Here is a 19,889-nt window from a genome sequence, read left to right as displayed (position 1 = left end):
TCTTTGGGCAAGATGTCAAGCTAGGAAAATGATCTGCGCAGCAGCATGAATGGAGGTGGGTAACATTGTATTTGTCAAAACCAAGGAAAGGATGTTTCAGCAATTAAGGTGTGTAATGTGAATTTAGACCTGCGACTTAATACCTTTGTGAATAAAGAGCTTCAGCTAGAAATGCTATAGAGTAGCAGTCTGCGAGATTTATGGGTAGTCCTAGACACAGAGACACAAGGGAAATTCAGAACAGAAAGTGATCCCCAGGTTGCAGAACTGGAGGATGGGCAGTTTGATACCCATGATGACTGAGTGTACTCATGTGAGGACAAGAGCTAGGGGATGAAAACAGGACGTTGTCTATTTTAGCCATGCTAAGCCTCAGAAGATAGTGAGACGCTGATCCACAGTGTGGCTTTTGAGCTCTGAGTTGTTTTATTCAGTTTTTAAGGAAAGTGAAAGAATTCGTGAGTAAATCCTGAGGAACAAAAGGGTCCTAAAGAAGTCCTGAACACTTCGACATGAAGCTTCGCAAAAATATTTCTTGAGGAATGCTCTCAAGGGGAAAAAAAGAGAGAGCAGCATCTGTGTTCACTGGTTTGGAGATGCATCTTACCATCCCCAGTCATACAGTGCATTTTTCTTCTCAGCTGGGGTATCTTACATATCCATGTTCCTCTGTGTGGAAGGAACTGTGTCTCTTCTACATTTTTTGCCTAATTGCACAATCCAAATTGGACAACCTAAGGAGCAAGACCAGCTTCTTTGACTGTTCATTTTAAGAGTTTTGCATAAAAAAAGGGGTGAGTGAGCCTCACATCACATCATGAATTAATGATACCTGCTACTAATTTGTAACAAAACAGCAGGGACTGAGGCTAAGGCTTGTTGAATATGTGGTTCAGTCCTACAAGGGCCTGCTTTGTAAATGATAGCTAAGTAAAAGCTCTGCCAGTGAAGTCATCAGCAATACATCATCATCACCCTTTGATAAACTTTTTGTCCAGTTCAGGAATTCAAAGCTGTATTTAACGTATTCAGGGAGAATGGAGAAATGCCTTTAGAAACAACAGGTTTAATGCACTACTAATCTCTAAATCAAACATTTATAGCCCTGTAGCTTATAAACAATCAGGAATATTTGGGTAGTGGATATCCAAGAGGTGGAAGTGCACACAGTAATAGGGAAGTTTTACCACTCCATCTACCTTGTTTGGTGTTTCAATCACTATTATATCAGATTTATAAGCATTGTGAATTATTGAATTATCAGTCTAAAAAAAAAGAACCAAAAAACCCCATGAGTTAAAATATATAGAAATGTTTCATTGTTTATAAATTTGCCTCAGAAAATAATCAGTATCAAAGCTGATTCAAGCCAAGATCTGTCTGGATGTGTATTAATTTGATCCATGAAAATAAACTAGAAATTACTAAAATAAAAGAAATAATAATGAAATATGGAAATAACTACAGATTTTGCACATTGTCATTATATAACGGACATAATGGACATAATGACATTACATAATGGATTCTAATTAAATCCAGATGGAAAATGACCTTTCTAGACTTTCCTTCAAAATTAAGATTTTTGACAGTCACGATTAATGGAAACGTGCACTTCGCATGGTTTGTAAACCTGAAACATCATTGTACATTTCAGTTTATAATTTATCCCATTATCTGCTTTTGCATGAAGGTCGACCATACTAGCACAATGCAGCAGTGAAATCCAGAGGCTCTGAAATGTTGTTTTCACAGATTTTTCAATTATTTCTCATGAGGAAATAATTTTGCCTACTTTTTCCTTAGAAAGCTGACAATATAAAAGAGTGATATTTTTAACAACAGTAGTTGCAATATTCTTGTTATTCTCTTGTCTTTTTACAGTAAACGAAAGGGCACTGGAAAAAAAATGTTTAAGGATTCCTACCCGCAATATTTCTTCAATGCAGCTGTTATCTCCTGTTCCACTGTCCTGTAAGAAAAATAAGAAAATAGTTTGTTTGTGTTTTAAAAAGAAATAACAAATAGCAAGTTTGAGGAAATGGTTGTCACATGAAATACATTCCAACCTCTATTACAGTTTTGAAATGAGGCCAAGTCGTTCCAGCATCTGAAAAGTTGCACTGCTTAAAATTCTCAGATTATTCCCCATCAGTACCACAGGAATATGTAATATTTGCAGTGTTCACATATGATTGCCATGTATTTGTATAAATTCATAGGATTTTGTTTATGCCACTTTTGGGTGCAGTTCCTGCTGTTTTGTCTATACTGCATATGAATAAGCATAAGCAAAGGAGTTTTTGCATGTACATAGATCCAATATGTGCATTTTTTAATATTAACTAAACAGCATCTCTCGGCATCCTTTTTGCAGGAAAGACTCCTCAGTGACACAGTGAAGCCTGATGATGTATAGGGTAGAGGCACCTGCGATGCTGAGGGAAGAGCTGCAGAGACTGCAACACAGGCTGCAACACTGAGCACAGGCTAGGCAGTATGGCAGTCCTAAGAAGGCTACAGTTTCCTAAAATGCTGACCCTAAACACACCCATACATTGTGGGACTGAGGGCGCAGAGGAATTCAGCTGTCCTGAATGGTATGGCTTCCATTCCAGAGAGGGGAAATCAGAGATTTGGCAGAGCAGCTATCCCGCCTATAGGAACCATCTAGCTGGTGCCTCACCTACATGCTCAGCTTGGCTGTTTGTTAGGACCCAAACTTCTGCCAGAAAAGACGAGACACCAGAGTGCCATGCTTATGTCCCCCCCCCCGCTTCCCTTCCTGCCAGCCCCCCTGCCCACAGTTCCCTTACACTGCCCAGTACAACTGCGAAGAGAGGGCACACTATGGATGGAGGTACTGATGCTGAGGGGGAGCCTGTCTCCTGTAGCTCTCCACAAGATACATGTGGCTGCTGCATCAAGGAAGTTTTCTGGGGATTTACTTCACCACCCTAAATTCCCTGACAATTCCCCAAAGGAAAGTTTTCTTCCTTTTGCACAACAGAACTAACTCAGGAATCAGGAGACTGGGGCTTGCGGTCTTCCCATGTGGGAAGAGGAGGATGGAAACAAAACCAATATGATTAATTAATGTTCCCAAAGAGCTAGCAGGGAGGTGAGCTTGGTCTTCTCCTCTCATTTTCAAAACACACCTGGAGGTTCTGAGTTTGCAGGTACCCACCTGGAGAAATATCAAAGCGATTCGACTTTCCAAGGCGATGAGCTCTTTTCACCTGGAAATCAGACTTCTCTACCACATCTGTATTTGGGCACCCAAAAAATCACAAGGCACTTTCAAAAATGGGTACCTCTGTGCCTACCAGACCCAAATGATCCCACTAGTCAGTCTGTGCAAGTCCTGCTCCTGGGCACTGTCACCGCCGCTCCCCAGCCTGAGCTGAGTGACTGAGGTCTGGATCCACAGCCGCTCGTAGCCTACCAGCTGTAACCAAGGTCAGAAGTACGACAGCCATGCATGTGCAAGGGAACAATTGATGTTCGGTAATTCTGGGGGGCTGTTATTTCATGCCAATCCATAGAAAGTCATAAGTGCTTTACTGTCAGCACTCCTGTTAAATCTTTTCTGAATATGGCCCTTGATTGTTAAACAAATAAATCGCATTAACTCTTTTTGGTGCAACAGTTCACCAGGACTCACACCACTGATTTCAAAGGGAAAGGAACTAAGCACACTATAAAGCCAGCCTTTGGAGGACTACTCATATCTGATGTACATATGCTGATGAGAAGCTGCAGCCCTGAGCAGAGCCCTGTTCTGATCACAGTCCTGTCCTGATCCCAGCCCTGTCTCGACAGGCTGCATAATGTTGCCAGCGACCTTCCCACTGCTGGAGCAGGGAATCAAGTGCAAGGGTTCATGCTGCCATAAAGCTAACAAGGCAGACAGAGACACCACAACAATCTCTGGATATTTAAGAAATTAAAAATTCATATTAGCTAATTTTTATTTCTCTCTTCTCTATGGGTTTCCCTCCATTTTCTCCCCAAACTTTGGCCTATGACTTGTTATCTCATTAACAACAGACGAGAGTGTAAAGCCCTCATCATGAATGCCTTGTTTACAGAGCAAATAATTTACTGGCCAACATCAAGTTTGCCATTTGAGTCCATTGTCATCTTACAGAAGGAGAGATGAGATGACCTACCATCTTATGCTGTATACAAAACATTGAAGTAAAGTGATACTACATAATAGTAAAATTATGTCTATTTTATGTGAAGACAAAACTACTGAAGGTAAATTGGTCAATAGGATATTTCAGACTAGTCTTAGATACAAGCTTCTGTTACAAAATTAAACATCCCTCCTAGAAGTGTAATGAAATAAGTCTGCAAATGCTCATCATCAAGAAATTACACTTGCCATTACCACAGAACAAAAACTTTAGCTATTGTCCCTAGCACTACATATCTCTGGGCAGGGATTAGAAAAAACTGCACATCTCTCTCTCAGTATCATCACACTGTTTTCAAAAGGCAAAAAAAAAGGCTGGAAACACAAAACCAAAGACAAGATTTGCAAAACTGAAAATAATATTTGGAAAAGAACGCTCAATTTCCATATTTTCCTCTTTGTTCTTCATCTTTTGAGTGCCAAATATAAATTTATTAATTTAGTTTTACTTTGAATACTTGTAAGGATCTTACATTACTGTTGATATCAAACTTTCTAGAATAAGGGTAGTGAAGTTAAGAGACCATGCTCTGCACACAGCAAGCAACTTCAATTTCATATCGCCTGTGGCCGTATTATTTTTTTTCATCATGATATCATATAACACAATGCAGACTGTTATTGTGGGACCTAAGGTATGTCTGAAAAGTATCTGTAGATGTTGGTATGAAAAAGACTCCTCATTCTCACTTGAAAAGCTCCTCTCCGCTACATCTCTACTTATACTATAGAGGAACCCTCACTGCCCACAAATCTGGCAACCTGAATTTAACTTCATGGCTGCATTTTAATCATAAAAGAAAATAAAAGCCGGTAAATGTTTCTAGAAGTCTGGATTAAAAGAAGAGATTGTATTACCTGCAGGCAACGAATAACACAGAGCACTCGACACGCTATTTGCATCAGTGGACTTGCCTGACCCAAACACTATTGCGTCGGTTCCCGCTGTGTGACGCAACACCTGCGCGAGGCTGCGGTCAGCAGTGCAGGCAATCTGTGCAAAGCAGTCCCTCCACCCTCTCCATAGACAGCACGCCACAGTACACTTGTGCAATAAGTGTTTTAACTACTTTAAGAAAAAAAAAAATTCAAAATGAAAACAAAATAAAGGTTTTGAGGCTGCTGTTCCAAATGAAGCCAAGGAGCAGCTACCCTGTATTTATTCTGACACTGATGAACCCAGCTCATTTGCCTCCCTTTGCATTTTGCGATCTGTCATAACAAACTCGCCTCACTGAACCTCCAATGAACCATCAGCGAAATACTGGCAGGTCTCAGGGAGCTGTTGGGGGAAGTGGGCTCCAGTCTCTTCCTGATCCGATGCTGTGCCCATTACCTTCGTTCTCCAGTCGGCGCAGCCTGAAGACTGCCAAACATCTGCACACACGTGCGGCTGGCGTGCAGTCTGGCAGGAGGATGCTAGGAGCTGCTGCGGAGGATAGCGGCAGTGGCTGCTGAAGAAATAGCCGGGAGCATCACGCTGCTGATAACAGGAGCAGCTAATTACCATGCAAAGCACAGAGAACTGTAAGAAACAAGGCTGACTAAAGGCTACATTGAATTCTTGAAATATGGGATGTCATTTCAAAAAAAAGCTACATCTGTACAATTTTTATTTCATAGCGTTACTTTACTTTTTTTTCCCTTACCAAGAGCTTTCACATGGAGATATATAAAGAAGCCTCTCTAAAAGGAATTGCCTGTCTGTGGTACTTCTCCCTCCTTTCAAATCTCTGTGTTAAGGAAAGAAAGAAAAATCTTCTGCAAGTGTCTATTTCCATTTTAGCCTAAGAGATTTTTATGGTGCTAGCTTTTGGTGCTGTTGTTATTTGGACTGTGCTAAATGTTTTTACAAAGTCTCCAGAAGTTATTAGATTTTGTCTCCAGTATAAATTAGGCATGATAAAGATCTCCAGAAGGCTGAGGTATGTATGCAGCCTCTTCCACTTGGCAGGAGCCAGGCTGGTTGTGTTGGCACTTGAACACTGGTCATCTGCAACTGGCGGCATGGCAGTGGCCACCACGCGGCCAGCCTCTGGGTGCCACCTCTGCCTCCAAGGCAGCTCTCACCCCTGCACTGCACGGGCACTGCACGGCATTGCTTAGCATGGAGCTAAAGGATGTCCCCTGGGGCCCAAAGTGACGCTTCAGGCAGTAAATGTTGGCAGACAATAATCTAAATCCATGATCTAAAAAAAATAGGAAAAAAAGGAAAAAAGCCTACATTGATGGACCTTGATCTGAGAGCATATTAGAAATGCTTCTTTGCCAGGCAGGACTATGAAAATATGGAGATACACACATGTGTGCACATAGGTATATATAACATTTTCTATACAATCCATTTGCTAGTAAGGAACTTCCAGTATGAAGAAGATAAGTAAAGTCTGTATCTTTTTACTTATTCATAAGTGCTGCCTCTGCCTGCTGTGTTGTAGATAACCATTGCCCTCAACAAAGTTTCCCTTCAATCATTTCTCTGAAGAGATCTTAACACCATCAAGTCATGGAATAAAATGTTGAAATTTAACAGGGAGACATACCTGAGATGAGAGACGTGACTACTGGGGTTTCTGTGGAAATATAGCCAAACTGCATAAAGGTATTTTTTTGGGGACAGGCCATTTGCAGGTGCCCAGGAAGGGGTTTTAGACATTAGGGTTTAACTTGTTGTTGATTTCCTTACATGTACTACATTCTCCAAAAGTCTCTGTATGGGATGGCTGTGCTTAACCCACACTGCTCTGGAGAGAAAAGACAGGATTGCAGAACACAAGAAAGGTGGGCTGGTTAAAAGATTAGACCTCAACCTGGTTAAAAACTCACTTTTTTGTCCCTCGGGAAATGCCCACTTTTTGGAAAGTGTTTTCATTCTGAACTGAGGGCAGGGTCAGGAACCTTCATGTAGATTTTATCCCATTAGCTATGCTCCCATTAAAAATGTAATTGTGTGCCATCATTACCTTCAAAATTAAATTTTAAGAACTGTTCTTCAGTTTAGTTGAGAAATGAAAGTTTGATCCAATCAAATCACTTTAAGAACAAATTTTAAGAAATAGAAATAAAATTTGTAATTGCCTAAATCAGTAAGTCATTAAAATAAAATATTGAAATGCTTTGACTCCAAATTTGGTAATCTTTTACATTAAGAAAATATTTTCTTCAAGCAAGATTGAAAATACGTTTGGTCAAAATCAACATAGATACAGACATTTTCAGTACTGATAAACTGAAATGTCCCATAGGAAAAAGATTGAGTAAGAAAAACCTCTGACCACAACAGAATTAAAACCAGTATTTCTCTCTCTTCTTTTTTTTTTTTTTTTTTTTTTTTTTTAACTCTAACACAAATGGCATTTTCATCTTGATGGATGGTGTGAGACCTACCAGCAATGTTTCCATCTACTTTAGCAGGGCTGCACTTCAGGGAGCCACAACATATTGCAGTCCCCCTCATTTCACCGACAGGTATTATCAAAGCTGGGCACTTCACAGCCCTTAAACAGAGAAGACTCCTTGTCTCTCTTTAAGGATGCAGGCAAGCAGGGCTGAACTAGGTAGGGCTATGCCAAGGAAAGAGAAATGAAGAGACTGCTGAGGAAGATTGATTTTCTGTTGTTCCTGACATTTAAAAACCTTACTTTGCACTCGTGCTGTTTCTTACTGCTGATTTGGAGTGCCAGTGGCCATGGTCTGTTGATACAGGAGTTTTCTCCTGCAATCTGCACTGTGGTGAGTAGGAGCTGCTTCTACGAGGAATTGCTGCTGCTTCCTTAGACATGGAGACATACAGGAGGGAGATGGGGATGAAGAGCTGAATTCTACACAAGCTCTGTGTCAGAAAGTGTTGCACTAATTAAAGTTATTAAATCCATCTAATTTACAGTGACTGTTAATAAACTGTTACCCTTAATAAGTCCATTCTCTTTTGAAATGGAGCCTTCATATTTATTATGGGGATTACTTTTCCTACCATGGGATCTTGCAACATTGTTCTTGGTTTAAAAGGGAAGAGGAAAAAGGTTAACAAAGATTTTATTTGAAGGAAAAAAATGAATAAAGAGCAAGTGGTGAAAGTCCTCTAGCTTTGCTTTAATGAAAGTATCTGACAGTACTAATTGGGTGTCTCACTGCAACTGGAATATCATGATTTGCTAGTCTTGTACCAGAAGCAAGAAGATATTCTGGCTAATTGAAGAAGATGAATCAAAAAATATCTGTAGATAGCAAGAAACAGCAAATGATCTGATAGATTTGCCATGCACACTAGAAAGGAGATGCTAATCGGTCAAGAGTACGCTTTGCTCTTGGTGAGCGATACTCACTCAGAAGAGCCTGCTCAGCAGCCAACCCACAGCTGAGGTGAGCAGCTTTGGAGAGCAGAGCCTTCAATAAGGAAGACTTCAGAGGAGTTTATATGCATTGTAGCACCAGCTTTAGGCTGTGCTGGCCCTATACACAGACCTGAGGGCCAGAGTGTGAGAAAGGATCCTGCCTCTGAGGTTCAGGCTGACATCTACTTGAAGATGGGATATATATATATATATTATACTGTGGATGTATAATTAAAGGCATTCACCGTATTGTATTACTTTTTAAAAAAAAACAGAGAGACAAGGTTAGAGTGTAACTCCTGCAGTGCATGCTCACGGCCCACCCCAGAGCTTGAAGCACCTCTTGCCCATGTAACGCCTGACCTGAACTAAGTATGAAAAGCCCGGGGTCAGAAAGCGAGGTGATGCTGAAGGGCTGCTGTTTGTATGGCTGCTGGGAGCTTCTCTAGAGCTTAGGCACCTACAGCCCAGTTTGGAGGGGATTTAGGAGGGCTGGGTCCAGCCACGTGTTGAGAGGTCATCTTCAAACTGATGAGATGGTCTGAGTACAAGTCTCAGTGTCCACACCACAAAAAAATCAGGAGAATTAAAGGCCAAGAACCCTTCTGAAGCCTCCCCACTCTCTCCACCCCTAAGGGCCATCGAACAATCAATGACTGGGGCTGCAATGGTAACATTGCAACTAATAAAAGATGCTTGGGAGCCTCAAATGTAACCTACTGGCAGATCGGTAAAGCAATTTTACAGGATTTTACATTATATTCATAAAAATAAAAGTCCAAACACGCCAGAATTACACTGTGACCCAGAACAATAAAAGGGAGCTGTAATGGAGAACTACGTTGTTCTATTAATAAAATATAAAGGTTTTATTGTTATCGGGAAAGATTGATTGTATCAAATCAATACTGTGTCACAGTATATTAATGTTTTTCTTCACTAATGAAAAAATAGGGTCTGCTGTGATTACACTCTCTTGCTACCTATTTGAAAAATATAATGGGATGGTAATAATGAAGATTGCAACTTGCAATTTTACTCCTTCTTGCATGCTTAGTCCTCGGAGGTGCTGAGTAAGTGACCTTGGATTTCAGTGAAGTCAGCAGGAGCTAACAAGGTAACTGGCATTCACCAAAATACCATCAACAACCCCCTGAATGGACTCCACAGCCCCTTTTCCTACCAAAAAATTGGAAAAAGCCAGTGAGGACCTCTGGAAACGCCTTCAGTATACTACATTTTCTGGAGCACTGTTTACTTGACACAGTCATCTATTTGTTGGAAAGTTTCCATTACGGACACCAGAGTCTTTTGATTTTGCAGTGGGAAAGGCTTTTTAGTGAAGACACAGGCTTCTCCTCTCAGCCCATGCAGTCCTTCAACAGCTGTCCCAAGGACCCTGCCCTGGGAGAAATAGAGATCAGCTTTTCTCCCCATTAGATGGCTGTCCTCCCTGCTGCACAGATGGCCAATTAGTGTCAACTGGAATGTGGTATTTTTAGTGATGGGGACACTTGTCCACTAGGACCTGGACTGAGACCAATCAATTGCATTTAATATATTGTCTGTGTTTGTTTGGGAAGAATATATAACATCTGTATAGCAGCAACAGTTGGAAAAACAGGTATTATGGAACTGTTAATCTTTTTGTGACATTTTAATATGAATTTACCATCAGCTAGTATAATATTCAATAAATTAAATGGATTATTTTGCCAAGAGATCCTTTAAAAATGTTAATTAACAATAAATCAATAAAAACTATTCAACATGAAAATCAATTACATCCCTGTTTACATTATTTAACTCCAAACATTTCTGTTTTGTGTGCTTGTAATTAGCAAGCTATAAAAGATGCCATAAATAGGCGCATAATGAGAGGAACTGTTTATAAATGATAATTGGTATTCATTTCCACAGAGCTAAAGGTTATGTGATTACAAACTATCATGCAGAAAGGGTTAAGTCTCTTACAGATAGAAGGTTTTACAGTACAAAACTGTGCATAAATCTCTCCCACAAAAGGCCCCTAATAGAAGAAAGCCCCTGTACATGAGTGTTTGATGGAAAGAGTAACATCTATCAGGCGTTCCATAAAGCCTATTTACATCCATTTAGGAACGGTTCATGGGGAAAAATCTACCCTTTGGGCAGTGATGGAGGGAATAAGAAATGGACCCTGCCACAAGGAATTCAATATTGATAAAATACCATCTTCTGAACAGTATCTCTACTAAGTCAAAAGGAAAGATATTAACACTGAAACACTATTAAAAATCTAGGTCACCATCCTGTTAAGAAAGCTGAGGACAAGACAAAGGAAATAAGGGTGGTTTCTGTCATGATGGGTAACAAAGATCTTGCTCTACCCAATGCCTCACTCAAAGATTAGGGCCAAAGAGGGTCTGGTTTTCACAGGGGGCTAAAAGAGGATTACAGGATCTTCATGTGGTAGCCAAAAGCCCAGAATGCTGAGCAGCAGCCTGTATCTCCAGAAGGTAATGCTGGACTATTTCTCATTATAGACTCCTATACAGAGCTGAAAAAAAATGTTTCCTAGGGAGAAATGATCTCTCTTTAATCCCTAATGCTAAAAACCGCCTTCTTGATTTTAGAGATTGAGACCTAATCTGGATTTAACAGGTAAAAAACCCCACAATCTGGAGACCAGAGTAACATTTGGCTTTCTACTAAATCCTTTAGCTAGTCCAGGAACATCACCAAAATCTGACAGTTTTGGCTTTCACAGGGTCTCCTCCCCAGCAAAATAAATCTCATTCTTTCACTACAACTGCTTTTGTGAGGGCAACAATCATCAAGAACCCTGGCTGGAACAGGTCTGAAGCATGGGCAGACCAGTGAGCATTCTAGTGATAAAGACAGCAGAGTTAAACAATCTATTTGCAAAACCATAAAGAAACAACTTTTTCTACTTTGTCTGGGCACAGCTGATGCATATTTCCTTTCTTTGCTGGATCGTGACTTAAAAGTGAATTAATTTTGGCCTGAGACACTTACATTGTACTGCTCTCATTGATTTGCATGAAATACAATTGTTTCCTGAAAAATATGGATCAGTATTGGGAGGGTTTTTTTTAAAAAAAATCTATTATGTGTAAGGAACAGAGTATCATGCTCATTAGTTTGAAAATGACTGCTCAGTCTAGATGATAAAACTGCAAAAACATATTCTGGTCATAGCAATTATGACCTGGACACCTATTTGCCCAAGAGGGATATAATTTGCTACTGGATGCCTGAAGCTTTATCAATGTGATGAACTATTATATATATATATATATGCACCTTTAAATCAATCCCTTGATGCCTCTGGTCAGTTCAGGTGGATTCTCTTAAAATCCACATGGAAGTTGGTAAATAGCACAATTCTCCAAGCTGCAGCAAAAATCTCAGCAGAGTTTTATTGTGCTCTCAGCATTCCTTAAAGGCAAAAGAAAAAATCCAGCCATACTCTGGTCACTGACAGACTGATGGAAACACACTCACCACAAAGCTACTGAAAACAGTACTCTCTAAAGGTTTCACAGAGTTAATAGGACATGTAAAATTTCAAATAAAATGACCATGCTGCAATGTTTTTGGACTCAGACATGTAAGTTTCTTCCCGTTAAGAATGTACATGACAGCACATATATATCAAGGTATACATATATATGTATGCATACACCATACAAAAATCCTCTGCAAAAGTTTCCTGAAAATGCCCAAATCAACCAAGAAAGTGTCAAATCTTATCAACTGTAGCCTTAATATGGGAATCAATAAATAAAATAAAACAAATGGGTAAGGTTGTAGGTAGCTCCCAAGTAGTTGTACGCTACTAGTTAGCATTTTTTGATGGAAGTCACACTGGGCCCTCAGGCTTGGAGGACAAAAGGTTGGCTTAAAATGATCTCAGTTCTTTCTCCTTTGGCTTTCACTTTTCTCTTCTTTGCATATACTCTCAGGTTATCCCCTTTTAAAGGGGATATTGCATCTGAAAGTCACAATGCTTTCTGATTTTGTTTTTGCCTGTCGCTGTTACAAGTAACAGTGAAATACAGAAAGTAAGTAGAAAGAAGAATTGGCCTCAGCTTTTCCAGATTTTGTGTATTTGAAAGAGTTTGCTTGTCCTTCCAGTAAAATAGACATTTGCCAGTTCCCAGCTGTTTGCACTGAACTCTCCCACACAGCTAAAGGCTAATGGAGCACCACTTATAAAACCTAGAAATACAAAACTGTACAGGCCATGACTATTGGCCATGTTACTCAGAGGCAGTAACTGCTTTTTACTGTAACAGTTTTCTTTTTAATACACAAAACGAACAAGTCACCTTATAACTGTGCAGTGTCATAGGGGCATGACTGGTGTATGGACTGCAAAGCTCTGGCTGGTGCCTAAAGAGAACTGCTCTCCCAACAGCTTTACTGCCAAAAAATTATTTGAAATCCTGTATGCACTAGTATTCACACACACGAAACACACAACACAGTGGGGGGGAATAAAAGGAAGAAGCGGATAGTGATAATAGAGTTTAATTTTTACTGGATTGCAGACCAACACCAGTACCATGCTGCATGAGAGGGGGCTTCTCAGAAACACTAGGTTACCCTTAGGTTTGGTTTGTGTTTGATTTCCAAAACTTTATTTGGAAAGCTTCGAAAAGATGAGCTGCCTCTTGCATTTCTATTTTTATTTTTTTAACAGATGAAGTGATCCTCCACTTAACACAGGTTATTTTGTCTCTTGAGGAAGAAATGTTCAATGTAGCTCCATTTAATTTTAAATGGAAGCTAAATGGAGAGAAAAATCTCTAATACTGCTACAGCTCACAGACATTTCCATCTAGGTCAAGTACAACACATGCATTTTTTAAGCAGCAGAGCCAGCTCTCTGTCCCTGTAAAAACTGGAAGGTCTTGTGGCACCCCAAATTATAACAACACATAGAGAAAACAGGACTACAGTTGGAAAGCCTTTGAGCCAAGAAGCCACATGCTTCCCTTTTGTTACGTGATCTTGATGAATTTATTTCTGTGGCTTTTATTCATGTTTCAGGACGTTGAATCCTTCAAACTTGTTAGTATTTCCTTTTTTATTGTCCTCTGCTGCCTTTCACTGTTTTATTTTATTCTTTTGTTCCCTAGTGTAACTGAAGGTAATGCAGTCCTGGGCCTATTACCCTCCATCTCTTTGATCTGGCAGTGGATATCAACAAAGAAGTTATTTGTTCTCAACACATTAAACCCTTCTGTGTAGCCTTTTACAAATTCTGTTATGCAACTTTGATACGGCCTGAAATGAGTTGTCAGGTACCGAAAGACAGGGGAGCACAAAGACCTCTCCAAAAGTCAAGCTATGAATGGTGTCATCTTGCTGTTTCACTTTCAAAGGTGGCTCATACCGGTTTGCTGAATAGGAGTCGTTTGACGGCAGACATCTGAATTTGTATCACAGACTCTAAGACACCTTTATAAGAACTTTGAATATCTTACTTGAGTCCTGAGGATCAAAGCTTCCTATGTAATAAACCTAGCATGGGTTACTCAGGGAGACTTTCAGCATCGGTAACAATGGCAGCTGATTTGCCTCGCATAATAAGCTACCAATAGAATATAAGGGTTGTGATCAATACTTTAGTAAGTTAAAAACCTATCTGAAACTCAGGAATTATATAAAGGACTCATATTTTACTTTATAAACTATCTCCTATAGTTTTAAGACATGTGTGCATCAAGCATTGCCTGAAATACATTAAATCTTGATTTTCCAAATCAGAATACTAGAATAGTAAGTAGAATTGGCAGCATAAATGAATATAATGCATAAAACACAAAAAGCTCTTGGCTGGCTTTTGTATACAGCATTAGAAACAGGGAAACACACATTGTTTCACAGTGATCTGCATTAAATATATTTGTTATGGGTTTGAAATACTCCAAACTATTTGTTTTGGATGAGAGAGGATGCTCTGCATTTATGATATATGATACCACATTGTTATCAATTGTCATGCTTTGTTTATAGGACTGAATAATTTGTAATCATCAGATTACTATGTTTAGTCTGCACTCTGGTTTTCAGAGAATGCGTATTAAACAGATCAAATCCTTGTATCTTTTATTTATTTGTTTGTTTATGAAAGGAATGATGAGTGGCTCATTCCCCTGAAAATTAACTATTTGGTGAAAGGCTTGGAGTTTCAGGTGCTGGTTGTTCTTGGAGAGGAGAGGATAAAACTGCTCTTGAGCTCTCATTTTTAACTGTGTGCCCATATTGCCATGTGGGGACATTAGGTAATAATGCCAGAGAAAAATGAAGAAGATGCAAATGGCTATGCATATTCTAAGGGTATCCTCCAGCTTTCTGTTTCCCTTTCCCCAGCCATACTTCCAGCAGCATTTCCTGCATGTTTTATCCACAGATGCTGCTCTAAGTCACCTGCAGCCTAGCTAAATATTGGGGCACGTAGAGGATGAGGAAGCCCCACCAAAACACATATTCTCCTGTACCATTTGCAACAACAGGTACTTTGTGAGAAACAGAATGAAATGTTCTTGGTAAAACCCTATCTTTTTAATGATCCTTTTTCTGTCAGAGAAGTACAGCTATGAAACAAGATACGCTAGCAAGGGTTGCAGGCTAAGTTTTTTAGCTGTTTCTGTTCAGGGGAAGGCACAGCCCTGGCAGTCAGGAACTGGCTGATTGCTATTGACTCTGCTGTAGAGCTGGTGGAAAAGTCCGCACTAAGGAGCAGTCCCCGCCTAATCTAAATTTTATGTACATTTATACTATAAACTCAACAGGATTTTAAATACCTGCAGATGGGAAACCAGTCAACAGCTATGGGCTGAATGCCTGTAACACTTAATCCATAGGGTCAGTATAGGCACGGCAGTCCATCTGCACAAATCGCCTACGCAGGTCTTAGGCACAGGAGAATAACAGTTACCGCTCACTTGCTGCCCAAGCTACCTTGTTGATGGAACTATATAGACTCAAGATACAAGGAAACAATGGGATTACTCATTCATAGAAAATAATTACAAAATCGAACCACTGCCTTTGCAAAAGGATGATACTGGTTCATTTGACACCCAGTAAATCTGTACCTCTAAGCTAAAGAAGTAAAAAACAGCAAGAATGAGACAGAAGCCAAGCTTACGTTTCCATCCTTATGTCTCTCTACTTATACTCTCTTGGAGGTCTCTGCTTGCATAGCAGCTGCTGAATTGCTACAGTTTACAGTCTGGCATATTAAAATAAACTAGCACTGATTTTGGCAATTTGCAGTCATACAGTTGCTGCTGCTGCATAAACAGATGATGGATCCCTACAGCAGAGGCAGGAGCTCTTCATCTGTGCCCACTCGCACGTCAGACCTCTCAGTCTGTACAAGAATTAACTACAGCAGAGACTGCCATGTGAACATACCCAAAGTCACCCGTTTTTGTGTCTCACTGCAGTCCAGAGCTTGATCAGTGCTACCAACACAAAAGATGTGACTTTTGAAAGTGGCATATATTGTGTTTTGATCAGATGGAAAGGATTAAATGGAGATATCTTGATTAAAAACAGTCTGCAATAATCTGCATTTTACATGCATGCACATGACCATGAAGGCTTGTATATAGCACTTTACAAGCTCACAGTCAGAAACATGTATGTAATAGATGTGCATGTAATATAGTACATCTAGATATATAGTGGCATTTGTATGTTTAGACATGGAATATGGCTACAATTCTATGCAAGCAACACTATACATTTCTAGGAATGACAATAAAGAGTACATTTTGTAGTCTAAATGGCTGGAAGTATTTTGGGTAGGCAGAATGTAGTTCCCCCAGAAAATTAGCGTATCAACTGAAAAAAATAAAAGTCTTAACAACCCCTAGAAAAAACCCTTAGAGCCCTAAAACAGGTATTCTGAAAACAAACAGGCCTGTTGTGCTGGGTTTGTGTACTGGGCTTTGTGGTAGAAGGGAAGGGGGCTACAGAAGTGAACCCTGTGAGAAGCTTCTCGAAGCTCCCTCATCTCCAAGTCAGACTTGCCTCTGGCCAGGGCTGAGCCAGTTAGAGATCATGGTTGCACGTCTGTGGTGACATATTTAAGAAGGGGAACCTGGGAGGAGTGGGTGTTGTGAGGAGGAATTGTGAGGAGGACACCTGTGTGAACACCGAGGTCAGTGGAAGAAAGGAGGAGGAAGGGGGGAGGTGTGCTGGTGCAGAGACTCCCTTGCAACCTGTGTGAGATGGCAGGGCCACCCCGCTGACACCCATGGAGGTCTGCAGTGGAGCAGAAGAAGCCTGTAGAGGATCCCACACCTGAACAGGCAGCTGTGCCTGAAGGAGGCTGGGACCCTGAGGGGAGAAGTAGCTCCCACTGTTGTAGTTCGGCGCTGGGAAGACTGTAACAGGAGGGGGTGGCCCACGCCGGGGCAGCATGGAAACGGCTGCATCCCGTGGGGAGAACTCACACCAGAGGCAGTTCATGCAGGACTGTCTCCCATGAGAGAGGAACCATGCTGAAGCAAGGAAGAATGGGAGGAGTCCTCCCCTTGAGGAGGAAGGAGTAACAGACTGACTGTAACCCCCCATTCCCTGCCCCCTACACCGCAGGCGGGGAGGAGGTAGAGAGATTGGGAACAAAGCTGAGCCTGGGAAGAAGGAAGGGTTGGGGGAGCTGTTTTTAAGATGTGGTAATGCTTCTCACTGTCCCACTCTGTCTGTTAACTGGTGGTGATGTTTGAATTAAAGTGATGTGGCTTTTTTTCTTCCCCTAACAAGTCTGTCTTTTGCCCCTGACCGTAATGGGTCACTAATCCCTCTCTGCCCTTATCTTGATTCCTGAGCCTTTTGCTTTATCTTCTTGTTCCCATTCCTGAGGAGAAAGGGGTGAGTGAGCAACTGTGTGGTGCTCAGTTGCACTCTGGGCTCAAACCACCACAGATGTCCACAAGACCCCTGCTTTTCCAAATCAAGCCTGCAGATTATAAACTAATTTCTCAGGCTCAGTCCTTCATGAGTGGGAAGACAGGGCACGGTGCACACTCGAGCAGTATCCTCAGGGCTTTCACTCACAGCAACTGGGTTTGGCCATAGGGTGCCACCCAGAGCAGGTTTACAAGGACTCAGTAGCAGCTCTCCAAACAGCAGGCTGCCACTGAGGCCCAGAAATACCTTGAGCACACTTTGGGAGGAAAAGTAGACAAATGTTTCTGTCTGCCCACCAATTACCTGGACACAGTCAAGTCACTGTGTTACAAAATGTTCCCTTAATTTGTCTGCCCACAAAATATGAAACAGCAAAAATCTACAGAATATATCGGTGGCTGACTAGCAATTTCTTCAGAAATCAAAAAGATAACTGAAATTGGGATCTTATTTTCCAGATGATCAGCACGACCTTGCACATGGAAAAATAAGTATGAAAATCTGTAGAATAGATGTAAGGAAATACTTTTTCCTGTATACTGCTGTCTGCTTTACTGTCAGCTGGACTTCTTGCAAGGCATGAAGGATGGCTTTGGAAAGAGGGTGGAAAACAAGATCAAACATTGCCACCTCATATCACAATGAACAAAGCAAAGCTCTACATCATCTTGTTTTACATGCTTTCACGAAAAGCTAACTGAGAAACTGGTGCACTCCCACAGCATGGCAAATAAAATCTTTGACTTGTTTTACCCTTAAGGTCAGGTATCAGTGCTGCTGAGCAGATGTACTGCAGGAAGAGTGGAAGAAGGAATGTAGGTGAAATTACAGTTTGTGCTAAATAGGGGTCTAAACTCTAATGTTTGATACAAAAACTGTGTGTCTTCTAAGACAAACCATAAAAATACAATTATTGTAATAGTGTATAATTTACTCAAATATTTTGACATTTTTCCAGAGATAGGCTGTTTTCTGGTATTTGCATACCTTTGACTCCAGAGTATAGGCATGTGTAAGCACTGAAGAAGGCAAGACAGCAAGTAATTATTTACTGATTAAGGAGCGGATGGGTTTGAAGTTTGAAACATTAGCATTCCTATTTCACCTTCATCCTTCCAGAGGAGGAAGGAGGGGACATGAAATAGAAAGTTTTCAACTCGTAGAGATTCCTAATTCATGGCATTAATGCCATAAATTCCTCCTCTTTGCCCTTTTGACTTACTGCTGTCTCCTGGTATGCCCAGGTCAGCCACACTCCAGTCACATTTACTTTACTGAGGTGGTAAAGGTTACACAACTCAATTTTTTTTCCATTTCTAAGAGAAATGAATACAAACTCATCTAATTTGTATACAGCTGCAGGCAATATAAACATGGCTGGTTAGAATTCTTTATTTGGTATAAGCCTTTGTACTCCATACTTCATGGAAGTTAATAAGTAGGTGTCAAACTCTGAATTAAAATTCCCAGAAGAGGACACAGCACAAAGGACAATAAAAATGATTTTTAAATAATCATAGGGATAAATAGCATCCACTCCTGACAAATGTAAGTGCTGGCATAAAATGTTATTAGGCTACAGAGATTTTCTTTTGTTCAGGAAGTATGTTTTATTCTCCAGCAGTGTCATTCATCATCCTAATGAGCCCTCAAAATGTAAATTAAATAGCAAAGACTGATTCATTCAAAAACATCTTTGTGCTGTGTGTTAAACCATTTTTCTACTTTTATCCTTATATATTGGTTCATTCTTTCATTGCAAAATAACCCCTCAGCCCTTGTACACTTTAATGGCCAAGTTCAAGTAAAGCATATTTTCAGTAAACACTGTTTATTCATTGGTGCTTTGGTGCTTTTGGTACAGTAATTTAAAAAAAAAAAAAAAAAACAAAACCTCATTTAAAAATGTTGTGCCCCTTAAATTATGTTTGAACCAGAAAATCTCAGAAACCTGTGCATGTATGTGGTTTTTGTTTTATTCAGCGTCACTAAGTCCAGGGAAACCCTCAACGGAAAAGGATTAGTAGAAATTTCAAGCAACTCTAATTTACTGAACTGAATACATTAACAACTAAGTAAACACCATATTTTTGGTTATTTGAAAAAAAAAAAACCAAAACAAAACAAAACAAAAACAAAAACCAACTCAGGGTCATGAGCTAAATTAGTTCAGATTTCTTGTTATCTCTTGATAAGGACATTACACATTCTTACCAGGAATGCAGAAAAGAGGCTTCATACTTGACCTGAATTTATGCATGAGCACACACACAACAACAAGAGTGACAAGGAACAGGGCTTCACTGGAGCCAATACAAACAAAACCGTAACAGGAATGGAAAAAAACAGCAAAAGCATGTCTCGTTTTGGTATGATTAGTCTTCAGTTATCTTGTTCTCTGCCTCTTCCCTTCTCTT

At 40.3% G+C, this 19,889-nt stretch overlaps 1 protein-coding gene across 3 annotated transcripts in view; it reads right to left on the bottom strand.

The window, feature by feature from the left end:
* Nucleotides 1-19,889, bottom strand: part of AFF3 (AF4/FMR2 family member 3) — a 332,912-nt gene that overhangs the window by 180,838 nt on the left and 132,185 nt on the right. For all 3 annotated transcript variants that reach the window (XM_033004937.2, XM_033004938.2, XM_033004940.2), the window contains exon 4: nucleotides 1,928-1,972. In XM_033004937.2, coding sequence (XP_032860828.1) covers nucleotides 1,928-1,972 — 45 coding nt within the window. The remainder of the gene's footprint in view (nucleotides 1-1,927; nucleotides 1,973-19,889) is intronic.

The sequence above is a fragment of the Tyto alba genome, unplaced genomic scaffold, assembly GCF_018691265.1.
Source record: "Tyto alba isolate M040663 unplaced genomic scaffold, T.alba_DEE_v4.0 Super-Scaffold_45, whole genome shotgun sequence".
NCBI classification, from domain to species: Eukaryota; Metazoa; Chordata; class Aves; order Strigiformes; family Tytonidae; genus Tyto; species Tyto alba.
The sequence above is the reverse complement of the archived record's forward strand: the minus strand, read 5'-3'. Positions and strand labels throughout refer to the sequence as shown.